At 39.1% G+C, this 16,412-nt stretch overlaps 1 protein-coding gene across 6 annotated transcripts in view; it reads left to right on the forward strand.

Moving 5' to 3' along the window:
• The first annotated feature begins 1,526 nt into the window (after nt 1–1,526).
• Nucleotides 1,527–16,412, forward strand: part of TLK2 (tousled like kinase 2) — a 67,417-nt gene continuing 52,531 nt past the window's right edge. For 3 of the 6 annotated variants that reach the window (XR_015745668.1, XR_015745667.1, XM_087945698.1), the window contains exons 1-6: nt 1,527–2,006; nt 6,410–6,492; nt 8,077–8,148; nt 8,869–8,938; nt 11,727–11,770; nt 14,515–14,610. Coding sequence is in view for 4 of the 6 variants with exons in the window: in XM_087945698.1 (XP_087801824.1) it covers nt 6,412–6,492; nt 8,077–8,148; nt 8,869–8,938; nt 11,727–11,770; nt 14,515–14,610 (363 nt within the window). In the remaining 2 variants the exon portion in view is untranslated. Of the gene's footprint in view, nt 2,007–2,078; nt 2,423–6,409; nt 6,493–8,076; nt 8,149–8,868; nt 8,939–11,726; nt 11,771–14,514; nt 14,611–16,412 lie in introns of those variants that run through there. The other 3 variants (XM_026682784.2, XM_026682783.2, XM_087945699.1) reach the window with 3 other exon arrangements.

A 16,412-nucleotide genomic window follows, 5' to 3' on the forward strand; every position in this document is an offset into this window, starting at 1 on the left:
CACAAACAAGGAGATGCAGTTGGGATTTAAGATGAAAATATATTTGTCTAATTGTTTCTTCTGCTGATTGAATAATAGCAAAAGGCTATTCTGAAGACCTTCAAAAGGCATTATACATAATACCTATTTTAACCTATCACTGCATGTTTCTGATAATAGATAGAACTATAGACCGAATGTTTTTTATGTTTCTTCTCAACAATACACTTTGAGTTTACCAAGTGATAAGCAATAACATTTGCTTATCATTTGGTAAACTTGTATTTGACTCAGATAGTTTGCTTGTGACTATTCATGAATTTCTCATTGTGTTTCAAATTAGTCTCCAAAATATTGTGATGATTAAAATTGGAGCCAGTTGCCTGAATCTTAAGGGTCACAATTATCAACATATATGTCTCTGAGCAACAAAGGGCAGGGCATAATCCCTTAGAGGATAAGATGGTTAAAGGCATAGATGTGCATTTACAAAGATGATTTCCACTATCAATTTTAGAAAATGGAAATTCTTTCAAGAGACAAAGAATAAACAACACAAATATGATTCCATTACTGATTTTAATAGACACTTGAGGATCATAAATGCTTAATATGTTTATTAACATAAAAACAAGAGTTCATTAACTTTGCAGTGTACATATCATTTTGCTTTACTCTCCATTTGACAGATTTTTCAACTAACTGCATGCTTCCAGTAGTTTGCCCCCTTCTCCATCAACCTTACAATGCAATTGCAATCCTGTAATCTTTATTACATTCAATAGGGTTTATTTTTGAATAGACCTGCCCTTTTAAGCTTTCCCCTAATGATTCCTATATAACAATCTGCATTCTGTAGCTGAATGTGATGGTTAGATATTGTTTCCAATTTTGTTTTACACAGTAACTTTCCCAAACACTAGTATTCTATTGTACACCTTCTTTCTTACTAAGGACACATCTTTAAAGCTACAGTTCCCTTTATATATAGCAGCCTGACTCCCGGTTTGCTTTAATCATACTGATAACTCATCAGGCTCTTGGGTCTCCTCTCTGGAGAAGCATCACAGCCTGAGTACGACCATATCAAAATAGCTACCTACCTTAGGGTCCTCTGTCAAGACAACCTCCCTGCCACGCCCCTTCTTGGCCGCAGAAGCTGCTTTTAGGATTTCTCTCCAAGATGCACTGCTCGAGTCTTTGTTTTGCAATGACTGCCATGAAAAAAGGAATCCCTTGGCCAATTCTCAAGGAAAAGAATCTGATTTCCCCCTTTGACCTGGGGACACGTCTCCCCTCGTTATAATCCCACTAAGACAAGATAAATTATCTCAACCTGCTTAACTATTATTGCTCGTGCAGCGACACATCCATTTTTTAGGTCCTCCCTCAACCCCATCGCCACACCCCATGCTTTTAGCACCTCCTTGCACTGACCTCTCCCCTCCCCCAACCTTTTCTCACCACCACTATCACCACCTCCCCCCTCCCACACGTGCAAATCTCGCGAGACAATATGCATTTTCACAAGTAGTGCTTTTCCCCCGTTTTTTTTTTTTTGCACCAATCGATCCAGGGCTGGGCTTAAAAAAATGACTAAGTAAAGAAGGGCGGGGGGGGGGAGGGGGTGTAGAGCAGGGGGGGAGAAAAAGTGAAATGTGGGGGTGCCCCTCCCCCATCGATCGCAACTTGCAATTCCCTAAACACATACACCTGACTAGCCTTTTTTTTTTGTAACCCCCTCTCCCATCCCAGCCCCCCTCCCTTTCCCTCTGTAATCTGTTCCTTGGGGGAAAGGAGGTGAAGAGTCCCTCATTCCTCCCGGGAGTGAAGCTACCATTGCCGGGGACAGAAACTACGCGAGCCCGAGGATTTTGCGGCCTGTATTTCTCCCGGGTCTCTGCTGAGACGGCACTTGCAGCTCCTTTTCCTCAAAATTACCCCTCTTTCTCTCCCTCACCACCTTCTCCTGTGGTAAAAAAAGGCCCCGCAGCTGGCTAGCTAGGAGTGAAGCCGAGCCACCACAGGTGAGATGCGCCCCGTGAACCTCATCCCCACGTTGTTGGGAGAGAAAAAAGGACTCACTTCTCTCCATAGCTATCAAGACTCTGGCTAGTAGGCGGGTGAGCAGGCCCGTCTCCTTTCCGGTCTTCCTTGTAGGCCTCGGGGTTGGGACGTGGTGCTCCTGCAACTACTTAAGCCTCTTTGGCGGTGATGTACGTATTATTAAAGGGAGGGGGACGCTGGCCTTGGGTTCGCTTTTTCCTGTTCCGCTCCGCTGCCTCAATTGCTGTCTAGATGCAGTCGGGGACGAGGTTGCTGGCCGACCGTCCGGGCCTCAGAGCCCTCGCCTGCTTGCTACGATGGTAACTATGCGGAGGGAGGGGGAACGCGCACCCCCACTCCCCTGCTAAGCCTCAGAAACGGGGTTCTTGTTGCTATGGTAACGTTATGGGGGCATACCAGCACACGCGCGCGTGTTTTATAGGCCGCGGGTAGAGAAGAATTTATTGTGGTTAAGAATAAGAAATAGATTGGGGGGGATATTATTGGGGGGAATAGGCGCGCATGGCGATCGAATTTGCCGCCCCGTGTGCGGGCCTTGGGGCGAGCCTGCATCGCGGAGTTAGAAGGGGTACATCTGAGGGCTGCCAAAGGGCGAGTAATGGGGGCCGCGAATGCGAACGCCTGGCTGTTGCTATGGGAGCGTTCTGGTCGGTTGGGGGAGCCTTCCTCGCGGCTATAGAAGCGGTGGGTGGGAAAGACGGGGGTTACTCCTTTCTCGGAGTGGCGTGGGATTGCGCTTACTCCTTGAGCGAAAGTCGGGGTGCCGTTGAAGGTTGGCTGGGCCTAGCTTCAAGGATTGAATCTTGGCCTAGAAGTGTTGGGGTTATTGGGGTGTATTCTTAGGTAGCGAGATGGCTGCGACCACATCCTCGGGGGAGGGAAGGCCAGGAAGAGTAGTAGTAACTTCAGCTGGAAGTTTGGGTAGGTTTTGGGGCCGGTTAATTGGTTAAAAGGGGTTCAAAGGAGGGGTGGGGCTGTTCTTCTGGTAAATAACTAGAGATCTACGTTAGATGGATGAATTCTTGTTTGTGTCAATGAGTTGATCTGGAACGGGCAATTACTTTTAGGATCTGATACTCCCAAGCTACTACTTGATAACTTCCTCCTGTTAAAAATTTGGAAGGGTGTGTCCATCTTTTTGATGAAAATGGTTTGTATGGTAGTGTCCCACAGATATTTAGGTCTCCAACACCTAGTTTGTATTACCAGTAGATTCAACCAATAACTATGAGAAATTTGTAAGGCGCACATGAATGTTATATCTTGGGAAACTAGGTGAAATGAATGTTAACAATGTATCTTTGGAAATTAAATACAGGAAATGTAATGGAAAAGTACAGTGAATGTACTTGTAAAAGGAACAGAAAAAGTTTGATAGTTTATGATAAAGCTTGATAGATTTATAACTTTATAAGTATTCCTGCTTGAACTTGATTAGGTTAGCTTTCTGCAGCTTGGTACCCTCCAGATGTATTACAATGGAGTTCCCCAAATTCCTAGAAAATATGGTATGCTTTTGAAAATTTGCAATTTGTAATCCCAGCACATGTGGAATTATACTAAATTGGAGAAAGCTGAAATGAATACTTATCCATTAACGCACTGTTTATCATCACCACCACCACCCCATCCTTCAAACATAAATTTCTCAATTTCTTTTTTGTCAAAGGTTCTGAATGAAAAATAATCAGGTTCCCTTAAAATATTACATCATTGTAATTTAGGAAAGGATTTATTTATATGTTTTCTGTTCCACCTTTTGGGAAGTTATTTCATTTGCAGATTTTTTTTTACATAATTAGAAGCTACCTTTGTAAGGCTTTGGTTCATAATTTCATTGGACATTCCTCTATTAGTATGCTTTTGTGGTCATCTGATAATTATTTGCATCTTTTAAAATATTTGAAGTGAATAAATTAACATAAAATATCAGACAGAAAGACTTAACCAATAGAGGCAATAACCAATGCTTGATGGGGTGGGGTGGGGAATCTTAATCTATTTGAAGCGCCAGCAGGATGAAGTGAATCTTCTTAGATAGGGAATTCTGAACAGACAGCACCATAATCCAGACTAAACCTAGCTCTGATGTTGGCAGATCTTAGAGGTGAACTTGTCCACAAAATGTAACTAAACATATAGCCTTATATGGGAGAAAACAGCCCTTTAGGTATTCTGTTGCACTACTTCATGTCAAATTATAAAAAATATCTCTGTTTTTATAATAGCCACTGAACCTCAGCAATATCCACAGATGGTTTTTTTCTACAACAGTCTTCCAGAGAAGTGATGTTGAGATAAAATAAAAAGCAAAGAGAATAATTGGTGTGATGTCAGCTTTCTCTCTCTCTCTCTCTCTCTCTCCTTCCCTCTCTCTCTCAAGGGCATTTGCTGCCCTTCAGGAATATTCCTCCTAGGCATGTGCTAGATGCTGAATGATTCAGTGCCTTATCTTTTATTGGGGAAATGAAAACAACAAATCTGGGAATAAAGTGTTTGGAAATGTGTGAATCAGTCAATCTGATATCTCTCAATTATGCCATTTTGCTTCTAATTTAGTTCACTTATTTCATTGAAAATGTTCAAGCAAAATTTTGCTGTCATGTCCATTTATTTGTTCTATAACTAAGATGTTCTCTAAGCTTTGCAATAGTACAGTGCCCTAAAATGATGCATGGATTGGGTTATCCCCATGAATAAAACTAACAAAAAAAATTCTTAAGAAAAAGCCCTCATGATTGGTGAATTGTTCTGACAGATGGCTAGAACCTCAGATTCAACTATTTCTCAAAACCTCATCTGGACTTTGTTTGTGTAAATGGATTACAATTCACTCCAGGGGATTACAGTTCACTCCAGGGTGTGTTGCCTGCTTTGCCAGGACTCCCATTATGGGTTTGTCCAAGTAAAGCAGGAGTGATTTTTGACAGTGCTCCAGCCTACATAGGCCTTACCAGCTTTAAACAATGTATGCTTGCTTCTAAATAACTGGCAACCCATAAAGATTCACAGTACACAGTTTGAGAATCTTGTGCTATCATACTTTAGTAATAGGTTCCTTGTAGAGCTGACTGGAATTTCATCAGTTAGAAAATGAAAGTAAATGTTTCTTATTAACCATTCATGGTCTCATTTCTGTTTCACTCTAAAAAATTAGAGGTTGACTAATAATTATACACTGGAGGACATATGGTAACTATTTTATTTATAAATATATTTGCATTTTTTAAAAAAACACTTGTTATATTTTAGTTATTTCCCAGAGATAATGTCAGTTCTAAAGAGGAATGTGATTAAGAATTGAGTTTCTAGGAACATACAATTGCTACTGTGCACATAGGGTCACTTTGGAGTTCTATCTTATACAGTTTCATATATCGGGTTGCTTGAGTGCCTGTTGCTGGAACTTGTCCTTCCCAGTTAATTCTGAAGAATGAACATATCAGAAAGGAGTCCTTCAGAAGAGAGCTATCTGTTCAATTTCTGAATGTCATGGATAGTAAAAGCAAGTCATATTTCCTGTGGTTTGACGTTAATGATGAGCAGTGACAATATTTGATGCAGTGTTATACTCCGTTGTTGCAAGAGAATATCTGATAGGTACAGTCATTTTAGAGCACATTATGGTACTCTATGTACATATACAATTATATTATTCCTCTGCAGTTATGCTGTGGAACTGTAATTAAATCTTTTTCTATACCATTTGTTTTTAACAGCATTGTTCTGCAGTTTGAATTCAATAGTTCCATCCTTAATTTCCTATTATTAAGTAAGGAGATGTTTACCTCATAGAATAATTCTAATGTAAAAGATTTTATTGATATTGCATTCCAAGAAACACTGTGTGTGTGTGTGTGTGTGTGTGTGTGTGTGTGTGTGTGTGTGTGTATAAATTAAAAAAATGGCTCGTAGACAACAGAGTTGATAGTTCTAGAGGAAAAACGCTGATCTGTAATATTTTGCTATAGGAATGGAGATTTAAGGCACTTCTGGATTAAGTTAGTTTAAGTATGCTGTGTGAACTTAGTTGTTGTGGTTCATAAGTTTTTGGCTTAGCATGTTGAGCGAACCCACCCAAGTATTTATTTAGTAAAGCATAGATAAGTGAACTGAATAAGTGATAAGTGACTAAATTTGAAAAATCCATTACAATTATGTTCAATTAAATGGAGAAAGTAATAGTACAATATTCTTATAGTTGTATAATATATATAAATGAATGTAAAGTCCCATTTTGAGTTTATGGGTCATTGTGTAAATAAGTTCATATTAATCAAGAACTTTGTAGAATATTATTAATGGATTATTAATTTGGATAGCATTAACTGTTCTTAAAGTGTTCTATTTTCTTTATCATCAGATATGATGGAAGAATTGCACAGCCTGGATCCACGACGACAGGAACTGTTAGAGGCCAGGTTTACTGGAGCAGGTGTTGCTAAGGTTAGTTATGTGCACAACCAGTTGGCTAATTGTATGTATACCTCTGCATGTTTTGGTAACATTTTATGAAATGGGGATATGTTAAATAGCAGGGATATAATTGAGATCTGCATGGTACAAAGGAATTGATTCAAAGTCCTATTATCAACTTGTTGATTTCAGTGATAATAATGAAACTTGTCCAAACCATATAAATTGATGATCTACTGCATCTTCAAAATCAAGATAATTGTGACCGGCCTTTTTAAATCATATTCTAAAGCACACTTGTGCAATTAATAAAGGAAAAAAGGGCCATGTTGATAAACATTAAAAAAATAGATAAAATTCAACTTACAAATGCCAAAATAATTAATAATTAAAATAGTTATTAGCTACATTTTAAATCCTCCAAAAATCCTTCTTTCTTCCAGGCATCCCCCAAAATTTCAGAATAAATTTATTTATTTATTGAATTTATATTGCCACCTATTCGCCCATGGCAACTCAAGGTGGCTTACAGAATGTAAAACCATATTTAAAACAAAACAATAAAAACTAACAAAAAGAATCAAATAAATTAATAAAATACAATAGAACAAAATCTGAAAAAAAATCATCCCCCAACTCTCACCCACCTGTAACTTATTGATTCTAGACCTGCCCTCTCCAGTAGATGAGTCTACTTCCTCAACAATATGACAACCCTATAGATATCTGAAATTTCACATTCTTTTAAGCAAACTAAAATGCTTATTTACTATTCCTTTTAGAACTTGGTTTCTAGTCTCCAACTTTATCAAATTTGTTTCAATTTGTCAGTGCTCATTTTACACCTCTGTCCAAAGCAATATGCAAGTAGGCCTTGATAGAGACAGAATAGAATGAGAAAATAATATTCCATTGTCTAAATTTGATGCTTAGTGGCTTTATCATAGTGTTAGTTAATATTAATGTGTGTTTTGCTAGAATATTCATATTCTTTTCTTAGTTAATGTCAAGGTAGGGTTCTCCCTTTCATTTGTTTTCTTTTTTTTACACTTTTGTGTATGTAACTTACATTTGATAATCCTGTTTTCTTAACCTCTTCATCCAGGTTATTAATAAAAAATATTGAATAGCAGATGGCATAAAACAGTGCTGTGGTATTCTGCTTGTTAGTCATTCAACCAATTAGAAATTCATCTAACAATTTGTCAGCTATTCTATAATCTATCTCATATTGTACCATTTTATTAATAAAGTATCATGTGAGACATTGTTGAATGCCTTGCTGATTTTATAAAAATGTACTCTACCAGTAGCATTGCCTAATTTGTCATGTTTCCCTGAAAATAAGATCCGGTCTTATATTTTGAGGGTGGCCCTCCAAAATAAGCACTAGGGCTGATTTTCAGGGATATACAATTTCAAAGTAATCAGCCCAATTGGGTGCCTCCACCCCCTGGATATATGTACAAGAGGTACATATCTATCTGTTATAATAGAGAGCTAACAATCTGAATTATCATAATTTATCGTTATCAGTGACTTTTGTGGTAAAAGGAATTTAAAGAAGACAAAGTTTCCTGTTGGTAACACATGTTTGTTTCCTTTATACACTAGGGTCCTTTGAATAATGAATCTTCCAATCAGAGTTTGTGCAGTGTGGGTTCCTTGAGTGACAAAGAACTGGAGGTAACTAAAATGATATTTTTCAAATAATCCTCACAGAGGACTTTAGCCCAAAATTTTAGCCACTAAATGATCTGATTGTTAAGCAAGTCATCAGGTGACCAGAGTCATTTTTATGACTACTATGTGGTTATTGAATAAATCATAGCAGACATTAAGTATCTATTGGAATCATTAAGTGAATCACAGACTTTAAGTGCATCTGGCTTCCACAATTGACTTTGCTTCTCAGAAGCCAGATGAGAAGGTTGCAGATTTTGATCATGTGATCATAAGATGCTTTATCTGTTGAAAACTAGTGAACCAGTTGCTAAGTGCCTAATTTGCGATCACATAACCACATGGCAACATGACAGTTGTAACTCACTTTTTCCAAGGCTGTTACAATCTTAAACAATCATAAATGGAGGACTGCATATATTGCGGATGACTTTGACCAAAAAGTCTTAATTTAATCTTTGACAATAAAAAATATTCTGCTTAACTCAGGACTACTGCAGCAACTTAACTAACTAATTTACACTAATCAGTAATTGGTTATTTGCTGAGTATGGTGTTCCATAATCACATCTAAAAGTACCAAAAATGGAAATGTACTCTGTTTTGAAAGTTAAAATATCTGTGGAGGAGTTGCTGATAACCATATTTCATTTTTTTAAAAGTTGTGACCTTAAATCCTTAGATGTTTGTAGAAATTCATTGGATTTTTTTCACCCCTTTAAGACTCCTGAAAAAAAACAAAATGATCAGCGCAACAGAAAGAGGAAAGGTGAACCATTTGAAACCAATCAAAGTAAGGCTTCTATTTAGAATATCTAAAAAATTGATGGCTTTCTGCAGTAATGCAGAACATATGCAACAATCTTCTAATATGTAATGAAATTATTATGATATATTAGATAACAAAATGATATAATATGCTATGTTTTCTTTTTTTTTTAAGCAAATTTTATTAATTTCAAAAAACAAACAAATCATCATCAACCATTACATATTTGAACCTTTTTCCATTATAGATTTAACAAGTCAGATAAAACCTTATCTTATACAATACATTTCTATATTATTTCATCTATTTCTTTCTGACTTGATTATCGTCACTCTCTTTCTATGTTTCTACAAGGTTTCACCAATACTCTCAAAGACATAAACAGACACAAACATACATATAAAAAATCTTTTAGTAAAGTAACTTGGCCCCAGGTACATCTCTTTATATGGGCTTTAATTATATTCATGCTCATCTTACAGATCATTATTTATTTATTTATTTATTTATTTATTTATTTGATTTGTCAATTGTTTACAAGATTTTAATACTTATTTTATTTACCATTCTATATCTTCTATATAAACTTCTCCACACATTTCACTCTTCATAATTCTATCTTATTCAATCCATCTTAATTTAAATCATTATATTTGTATCTTTTGCCCATCCTTTATTATCCCTCTATCTCATTCCTTATAATGAAAAAAAAAAAAAAAAAGAATTTCTCCTGAAATCACTAATCAGAGTATGATGCCTTTCTATCCTCTCCCTAAATTAATTAGATTAACATTTAAAATAACACCTAATACCCAATTTGATTCTGCTTGGTACATTCTATCTACTAATTTTTACTTTTAGTAACAATAAAAACAGAGTAAAAAATCAAAAATGTTTAAATACATAATATCCTCCTAAATACGTAGTTAAATAATAAATCTAAATAATAAATCTTATAGCATTCTCATTGCCTTTCCCTTCAATATTTTATTACATTTTAAAAATCAATCATTATTAAACATTTCAACATTTTAATTTCTTATTAACTCTTAAGCCATTCTAATTTTCTATTTCTAATACAAATGTTACAGTACCATCTTGTGTACCTTGCAGAATCTTTTTTAAAAAAAATTATGCTTTACCCATTATCCCTAAAAAGGATTCCTGTTTTCCCATCTAATTTTAAAACTTTGTGGCTTTTCTCCGCCTTTCCCCTTTCTTTCTTCCCCCACCAAATCTTCCTACCCCCCCCCTTCTTCTAACCTCTGTCTTGCCGGCATCCCTTCTCTGTTGTATTCCCTTTTTCTCTTGTTTGCTATCATTGTATTTATTTTGCATCATATTTTTCTCTTTCTTAAATGTTTTTTTAGATCTTAAATCCTTCATTTTCCTCGCTTTCTTCCTTCCTTCTTTCTTAGATGAATTTTGGGATTCATTGAAGATGGCGTCTTCATCTTCTTGTTGTTCTTCAGCTTCCATCTGTATTGTCTGTTCATAGTTAACCAACGCCATTTCTAAAAATAGAAAAGCTTTTTCCATACCATCTTTACAGGCTGCTTTTGTTTGCTCATATTCATCCCTCAGTTCCTCAAAAGAAAAAGCCATTATAGATCTTTTCTTTTTCCCTCTTTCTTCTCACACCAACCAAAATATTCCAAAAGAAAAATAAGACAATCCCAAAGTCCACAATCCTCAATCAATCCAAGCCAAGCCAAAATTCCCCCTTTCTCTTCCAGGGGTAGTATCAGACAAAGGAAAAAAGAAAGTTCAAATCTGTGTTTTGAAGCCTTATTAAGATTTTATTTCTGTTTTCAAATCCTTAAGGCATCTCCTCCAACAAAATCCAACCAGATAAATATATTTTTTGTCCTCTCCCTTCCGACTTATCCCAAAAAGCTAGTTTTACCTGAAAAAAACAACAGGTTTCTCAATATCCATTTATTAATTCCGTCGGGGGAGAGTAAACTTTCCTTTCAGCACCTCAGAATTGCCGCTTATTTCCTCTTGTGGAAAGAATCCTCCAAAAAGCCATCATTTTCAGGAATTAAATTAAATATATCTTAGAGTCCTGGGTCGACCAAGAAGACTTTCACTTTTAAAAACTTTCTCCTCTTCCTCCAGCGCATACTTGCCCAGCTGCCGGCTTCTTTGTGGCGGCCATTGACGGACCGCCGCTGCACCGTCTTGGTAAAAGGAGGTTCTGCCGGCTAGGAGGGGTCTGCAGCACCCCCAAACCCTTTCCCGGATCCCCCTACCTTCAGCTGCCCCTGCAGGGCAGCCTTGCTCCGCACCCTTTCGGATCGGAGCCCCAAAAACGGCTAGCGCGGCAGGGATCGCGCAGCTTCGCGAATCCCTACCGCTCGCAAAGCCGACAAACCGGAAATCTGAATATGCTATGTTTTCTTTGGAACATTTCCTGGAAAAGTTATATTAAAATGGGCTATATTGAAAATGGTATATTGAAAAATGTTAATTTAGTTGATGCTTAAGTAAATGTGTCTTTTCTGCTGTTTTTTTATAGCTGTAATATATTCATAAAGAGCAACCAGAAGCTCTTAATTTAAGTTATATTCAGCATTTGCATTTTCTCTGATTTGCTGTGGTTTCTCTTTTATTAAATTGTTTCTCTTAATGTCTTCCTCATACATATATCATTTTTTTCTTTCTTTCCCCTTTCCACTGACTAGCTTTGAATGACATTCAAATATCTCAAAATCAAAAAAAGTTCAGTAAAATAATTGAAGTATTGTAGTATTTTTAAATTATTTAATTTAATATCATTTATGGTAATGTTGTTTGTTTTTCTTTCCAGACAAAATTATTCCCAGGGGACATAAAATTAGTGACTACTTTGAGGTAAGCCAATGTTGTGCACTTTCTCTCCCTTCTCCCTCTATCTAGCTATCTATACATACATACATGTATGTATGCATATATAGTGTGTATACACACACATTAGTTTAAGAAACAGCCTCCAAATTCTATGTACACTCCTCAGTAGTAGGCCTTGAAAATATATGATTAAGTTTTCCAGGCAATTTGTCTTGATTATTTTTTTATTCCCTTTGTAGACATAATTTGGTTGTACTTCTGTATTTAACTTGCTATGCAGAACATCCCTGATGAAAAGTGAAAGAAACAATGATAGTATGGGCAAAGAACTTTGGATATACAATAGAATTAGACAAATGTCAAAAACTTTGGGATTGAAATTATAAATTGACAATGGCAACTACATATAAGGAAAACTTATATAAGATGTTTTACAGGTGGCATCTGCCACTGGCAAGGCTAGCAAAGATGTTTAAAAATATGTCCGCTAAATGTTGGAAATGTAATCAGATAACGCTCGTACATGGTGGACATGCCCAAAGGCAAAAACAATATTTGACAAAAATATATACATGGTTAGAGAAAATGATAAAGCAACATATAAATTTAAAGCCATAACTATTTTTGTTAAGTATATTACCAGAAAAATATGACAGAAGGGGTTGTTTATTTAATATTACTTATGTTGACAGCAGCAAGAATTGTATTTGCACAATATTTGAAAAAGGAAATTCCTACAGATGAAATTTAAATTTTTTTAGACTGTGTGGAAATGGATATGTTAACATTAAAGATAAAGAATAAAGAAGATACAGAATATTTTTAACATAGGATTACCAGTGGTTAAGCAATAAAGGTAGAAATTACCGTGTTTCTCACATAATAAGGCCGGGCCTTATTTTTTTTTGACCCCCGAAAAACCGGCTAGGCCGTCTTTTCGGGTGACTTATTTCCCCCCACCCCATTGCATCCTCGGGTGGGCGGGCGGCGACAGCTTGGATGTTCGGGAGACCTTCCACCACCGTTGCTTTTCCTTCTCCCTTACTGCCGTAGCGTTACAGTAACGCCACGACGTTTGGCGCAGCCACGTGCGGCCAGTCAGGGCTCCTCCCTGCAACCGGAGCCCTGAGGAGACACTTGGCTTCAGGCGCTCCTGTGGCCGCCTTCCCTTTGCCTTCGAAGGTAAAGCGAATTATTTTAAAAACCTCCGCTCATCCCATCAGGGCCGCGCCGGAGCCGGGCAGAGCCGGGAAAGCAAGCCGCGGGTGTTTTCTGGTTCTGCCCAGCCCGCACGGCTCTGCCACGGCCCTGGCGGGATGAGCGGAGGGCCCGGCGGGGAGGCACTCGCTGCCTTGGTGACATTTCGGGTGCCTCCGCTGCCTCCTCGCCCATCGCAGGTGGCGGCGGCAAGCGGCGGCGCTTCGCTGAGGGAAAAAGAAGACAGCGCAGCCACCTTGCTTGCTTTCCCACCTGCCCGCCCCAGACGGCCTCAGGAGCGGCGGCAGTGGCAGCAGGCGCGCACACTCCTGCCGGCGAAGGGAGGAGAGGCGAGGAAAGAGAAGGGAGTGCGGCAGCAGCGGCTGTCACAGTATCGTCTCATAGCAGGGCAAGGCTGGCAAGCTGAGGTGGCCGCACCAGAGAGCGTCACTGCCGACCCCGTCGTGAGGATAAAGGAGTGGGATAGAGATTCAGTCAGATGTCAGCCTCAGCTAGAGAAAAGAGCCAGCCTCTCGGAGCACGCCGGCGTCTCCCTCCCCCCTCTCTATGTATGAAAGAGCTCGCCTCGCCTTTGGCGAAGCACACGAGTTTCGCAGTCGGAGAGGGAGGCGGCGGCGAAAAGGACGCGGCGGCAACGGCAGAATGCTGCCAGTCAGGACCTTGCATTGAAGCAGCCCGGGGGGCACGTAGCCACCTCCCTCCAGCCCACCTTGAGGATTTGCCTTTTGTTGTTGGTATACTTGGCTTCAGGCGCTCCTGTCGCCGCCTTCCCTTTGCCTTCGAAGGTAAAGTGAATTATTTTAAAACCTCCGCTCATCCCGTCAGGGCCGCGGCAGAGCCGTGTGGGCTGGGCAGAACCAGGAAACACCCGCGGCTTGCTTTCCCGGCTCTGCCCAGCTCGCACGGCTCGGCGCGGCCCTGATGGGATGAGCGGAGGTTTTTAAATAATTCGCTTTACCTTTGAAAGCAAAGGGAAGGCGGCCACAAGAGCGCCTGAAGCCAAGTGTCTCCTCAGGGCTCCGGTTGCAGGGAGGAGCCCTGACTGGCTGCACGTGGCTGCGCCAAACGCTGCGGCGTTGCTGTAACGCAGCAGCAGCAAGGGAGAAGGGAAAGCAACGGTGGCGGAAGGTCTCCCGATATGAAGTGCTCCACCAACGCAGGCAGCACCATATCTGGGCATGCAACAAAGTACTTCCTAACGGCAACCCCCCCCCCCGCCATTCCCCCCCCCATTTCGCATGTTTAAAAAGGGCCTTAATTTGGGGGGAGGGGCTTAATTTGATTTTATGCCAATAAATCATGCTGGGGCTTCCTATTGGTGGAGGCCGTATTGTTGGAGAAACACGGTAGAAGTTGGAAGAATATCTCTATGTACAAGTAAATATTGTTGTTCTTATTGATATTATGTATAAGTAAATTGACCCAGACAATACCCTGTTTATTAAGCATTCTTGTGTTAAAGAAAAACATACAAATAAAATTTATATTAAAAAACATTCCTGAAGTTACTGATACTTTCCTTCTTTCATTTTCTTCCTCCCTTGCTTTAGTTTGCTGGTGGAAGTGGTCCAGGAACAAGCCCTGGGAGAAGTGTGCCACCAGTAGCGCGATCTTCACCACAACATTCCTTATCTAATCCCTTACCTGTAAGTACCTAACAGGATAGAGTAATATCCTGAGAATTTTCTGAGAACATTTATAGTTCTGTTAATACATACATGTGATAGAAACAGTGCAGATCTTCTATAATTATATAGTAGAATCTCTTTGTCTTTGTTTCCTGTCCTTCTATGTTAATTCTTAGTTTTCATTATCTGTATAACCCAATTCTGGATAGGTTTTAATTAAGATCCACTTCAGGTAGCTAAATCATATAATACAAGCAGTCCTTTAAGTCAGTGGCCCCCAACCTTTTTTGTCCACGGCCTGGTACCAGCATCGGCATCACAAAATGATCCGCGGCCCGGTACCGGCATCAGCACGCATGGCAAGGCGAGCCAAGCAACCGGCCAGCCAGCCGTCCCCCGCTTCTCCCCGCCACCTTCAACTCCTCCTTTGTACCTTTGTCGATGGGCTTCGGGGCGGCTTCGGGACGGTCGCTCATCTCGCCTTGCCTTGGGTGCTGAAAGAATCCTCGCGCCTTAGTTTTGTTCAAAGCCTCCCCCCCCTTCGATGAAACTAAGGCGCGAGGATTCCTTCAGGACCCAAACGCTGCTTTCCAACCGGAAAAGCTCACCGGAAGCACTTTCTCATCAAAACAAGATGGCGGCGCCCAGCAAACCGGCAGCCCGGTAGAAAATGTTCCACGGACCGGTACCAGTCCGCGGCCCGGTGGTTGGGGCCCCCTGCTTTAAGTGTGTGTAAATATTAAAGCTACAATCTAATACAAATTCATATGTTGGTTTGTTGTAAATTGACTCATGTTGAAAGAAATTAAAAGGAAGATAATTGGCTGTAAAGTTGACTTTTGATAGACTTATCATTCTGTCTCTATTATGAAATATACGTAGTCTGTCTTCCTTAAAAAGATTAATCTTGGAAGTATGACTAGCAAGTGTTTTCATAGTTTATTCAAATAAGTAAATTGAAGAACATTTATCGCCATCACATTTTAAGCAAAATGTTTCAACTTGGAGGAATATAGTACACAGATATATATGCAAAAATACTCTTTCCTATATATGCATGGTCATAGTTAACAGCTCTGTTCTGAAGTTTCATATTGCCGCTACCCTTTGTGATTGTCACATTTTTTGTAACCATTTCCTATATCTGCCTCTCAAGTAGAAGGTGCCATTGGCAGATTTTTCTCAATATTCTGTTTAAACACATGTTTGTTTTTCTCAGAGTCCAGGATGTGGCCCTTTACTAAGCCTATTACTATAAGAAAAAAAAAATGAGGGGATGGTATTTGTGAATGCTTGTGTAAACATTTTTTTATCTAAATCCATTATCATATGATCTTTATCAAGTCCTGAGAGAAAGCTTGAGTCCAGTAATTGATCCTAAGGATAGAGAGGCAGTGGAGCCTAAGAGTATTTGTTTACTCTGTGTGTGAGTGTATGCATTCATGTGCACATGTCTGCCTACTGTCTTTGGCTTTTATTACTACAAGGAAGCCAAAAATATACCAGTATTTTAAAAATCAGTTTGTTCTTGTGGATAAAAAATGGCCAATTCTAAGCTTCTGAAGAAAAGGTACAAGATAAATCTAACAAATACATTCCAAATGGAGGATTTTAATGAAAAATAAGAGTATAGTGCATTAGAGTCAATAAGAATAGTTAACCTTTTAGTATCTGCAAGGTGGGGGGGATCGCTTTATATTTTTAAATCAAGGCTCCATGGCGAATAAGAATAGATGGTAATACCATGAGAAAGAAGAGACTCCTCTCCCCTAGTGTCCAGTAATTTAGAAGTTTTGATTCAAATTTATGGGGCCTTCTGT

This window comes from Notechis scutatus, chromosome Z (genome assembly GCF_049901735.1).
Source record: "Notechis scutatus isolate UNSWTSFEM ecotype Mainland chromosome Z, rNotScu1.2, whole genome shotgun sequence".
Lineage (NCBI taxonomy): Eukaryota > Metazoa > Chordata > Lepidosauria > Squamata > Elapidae > Notechis > Notechis scutatus.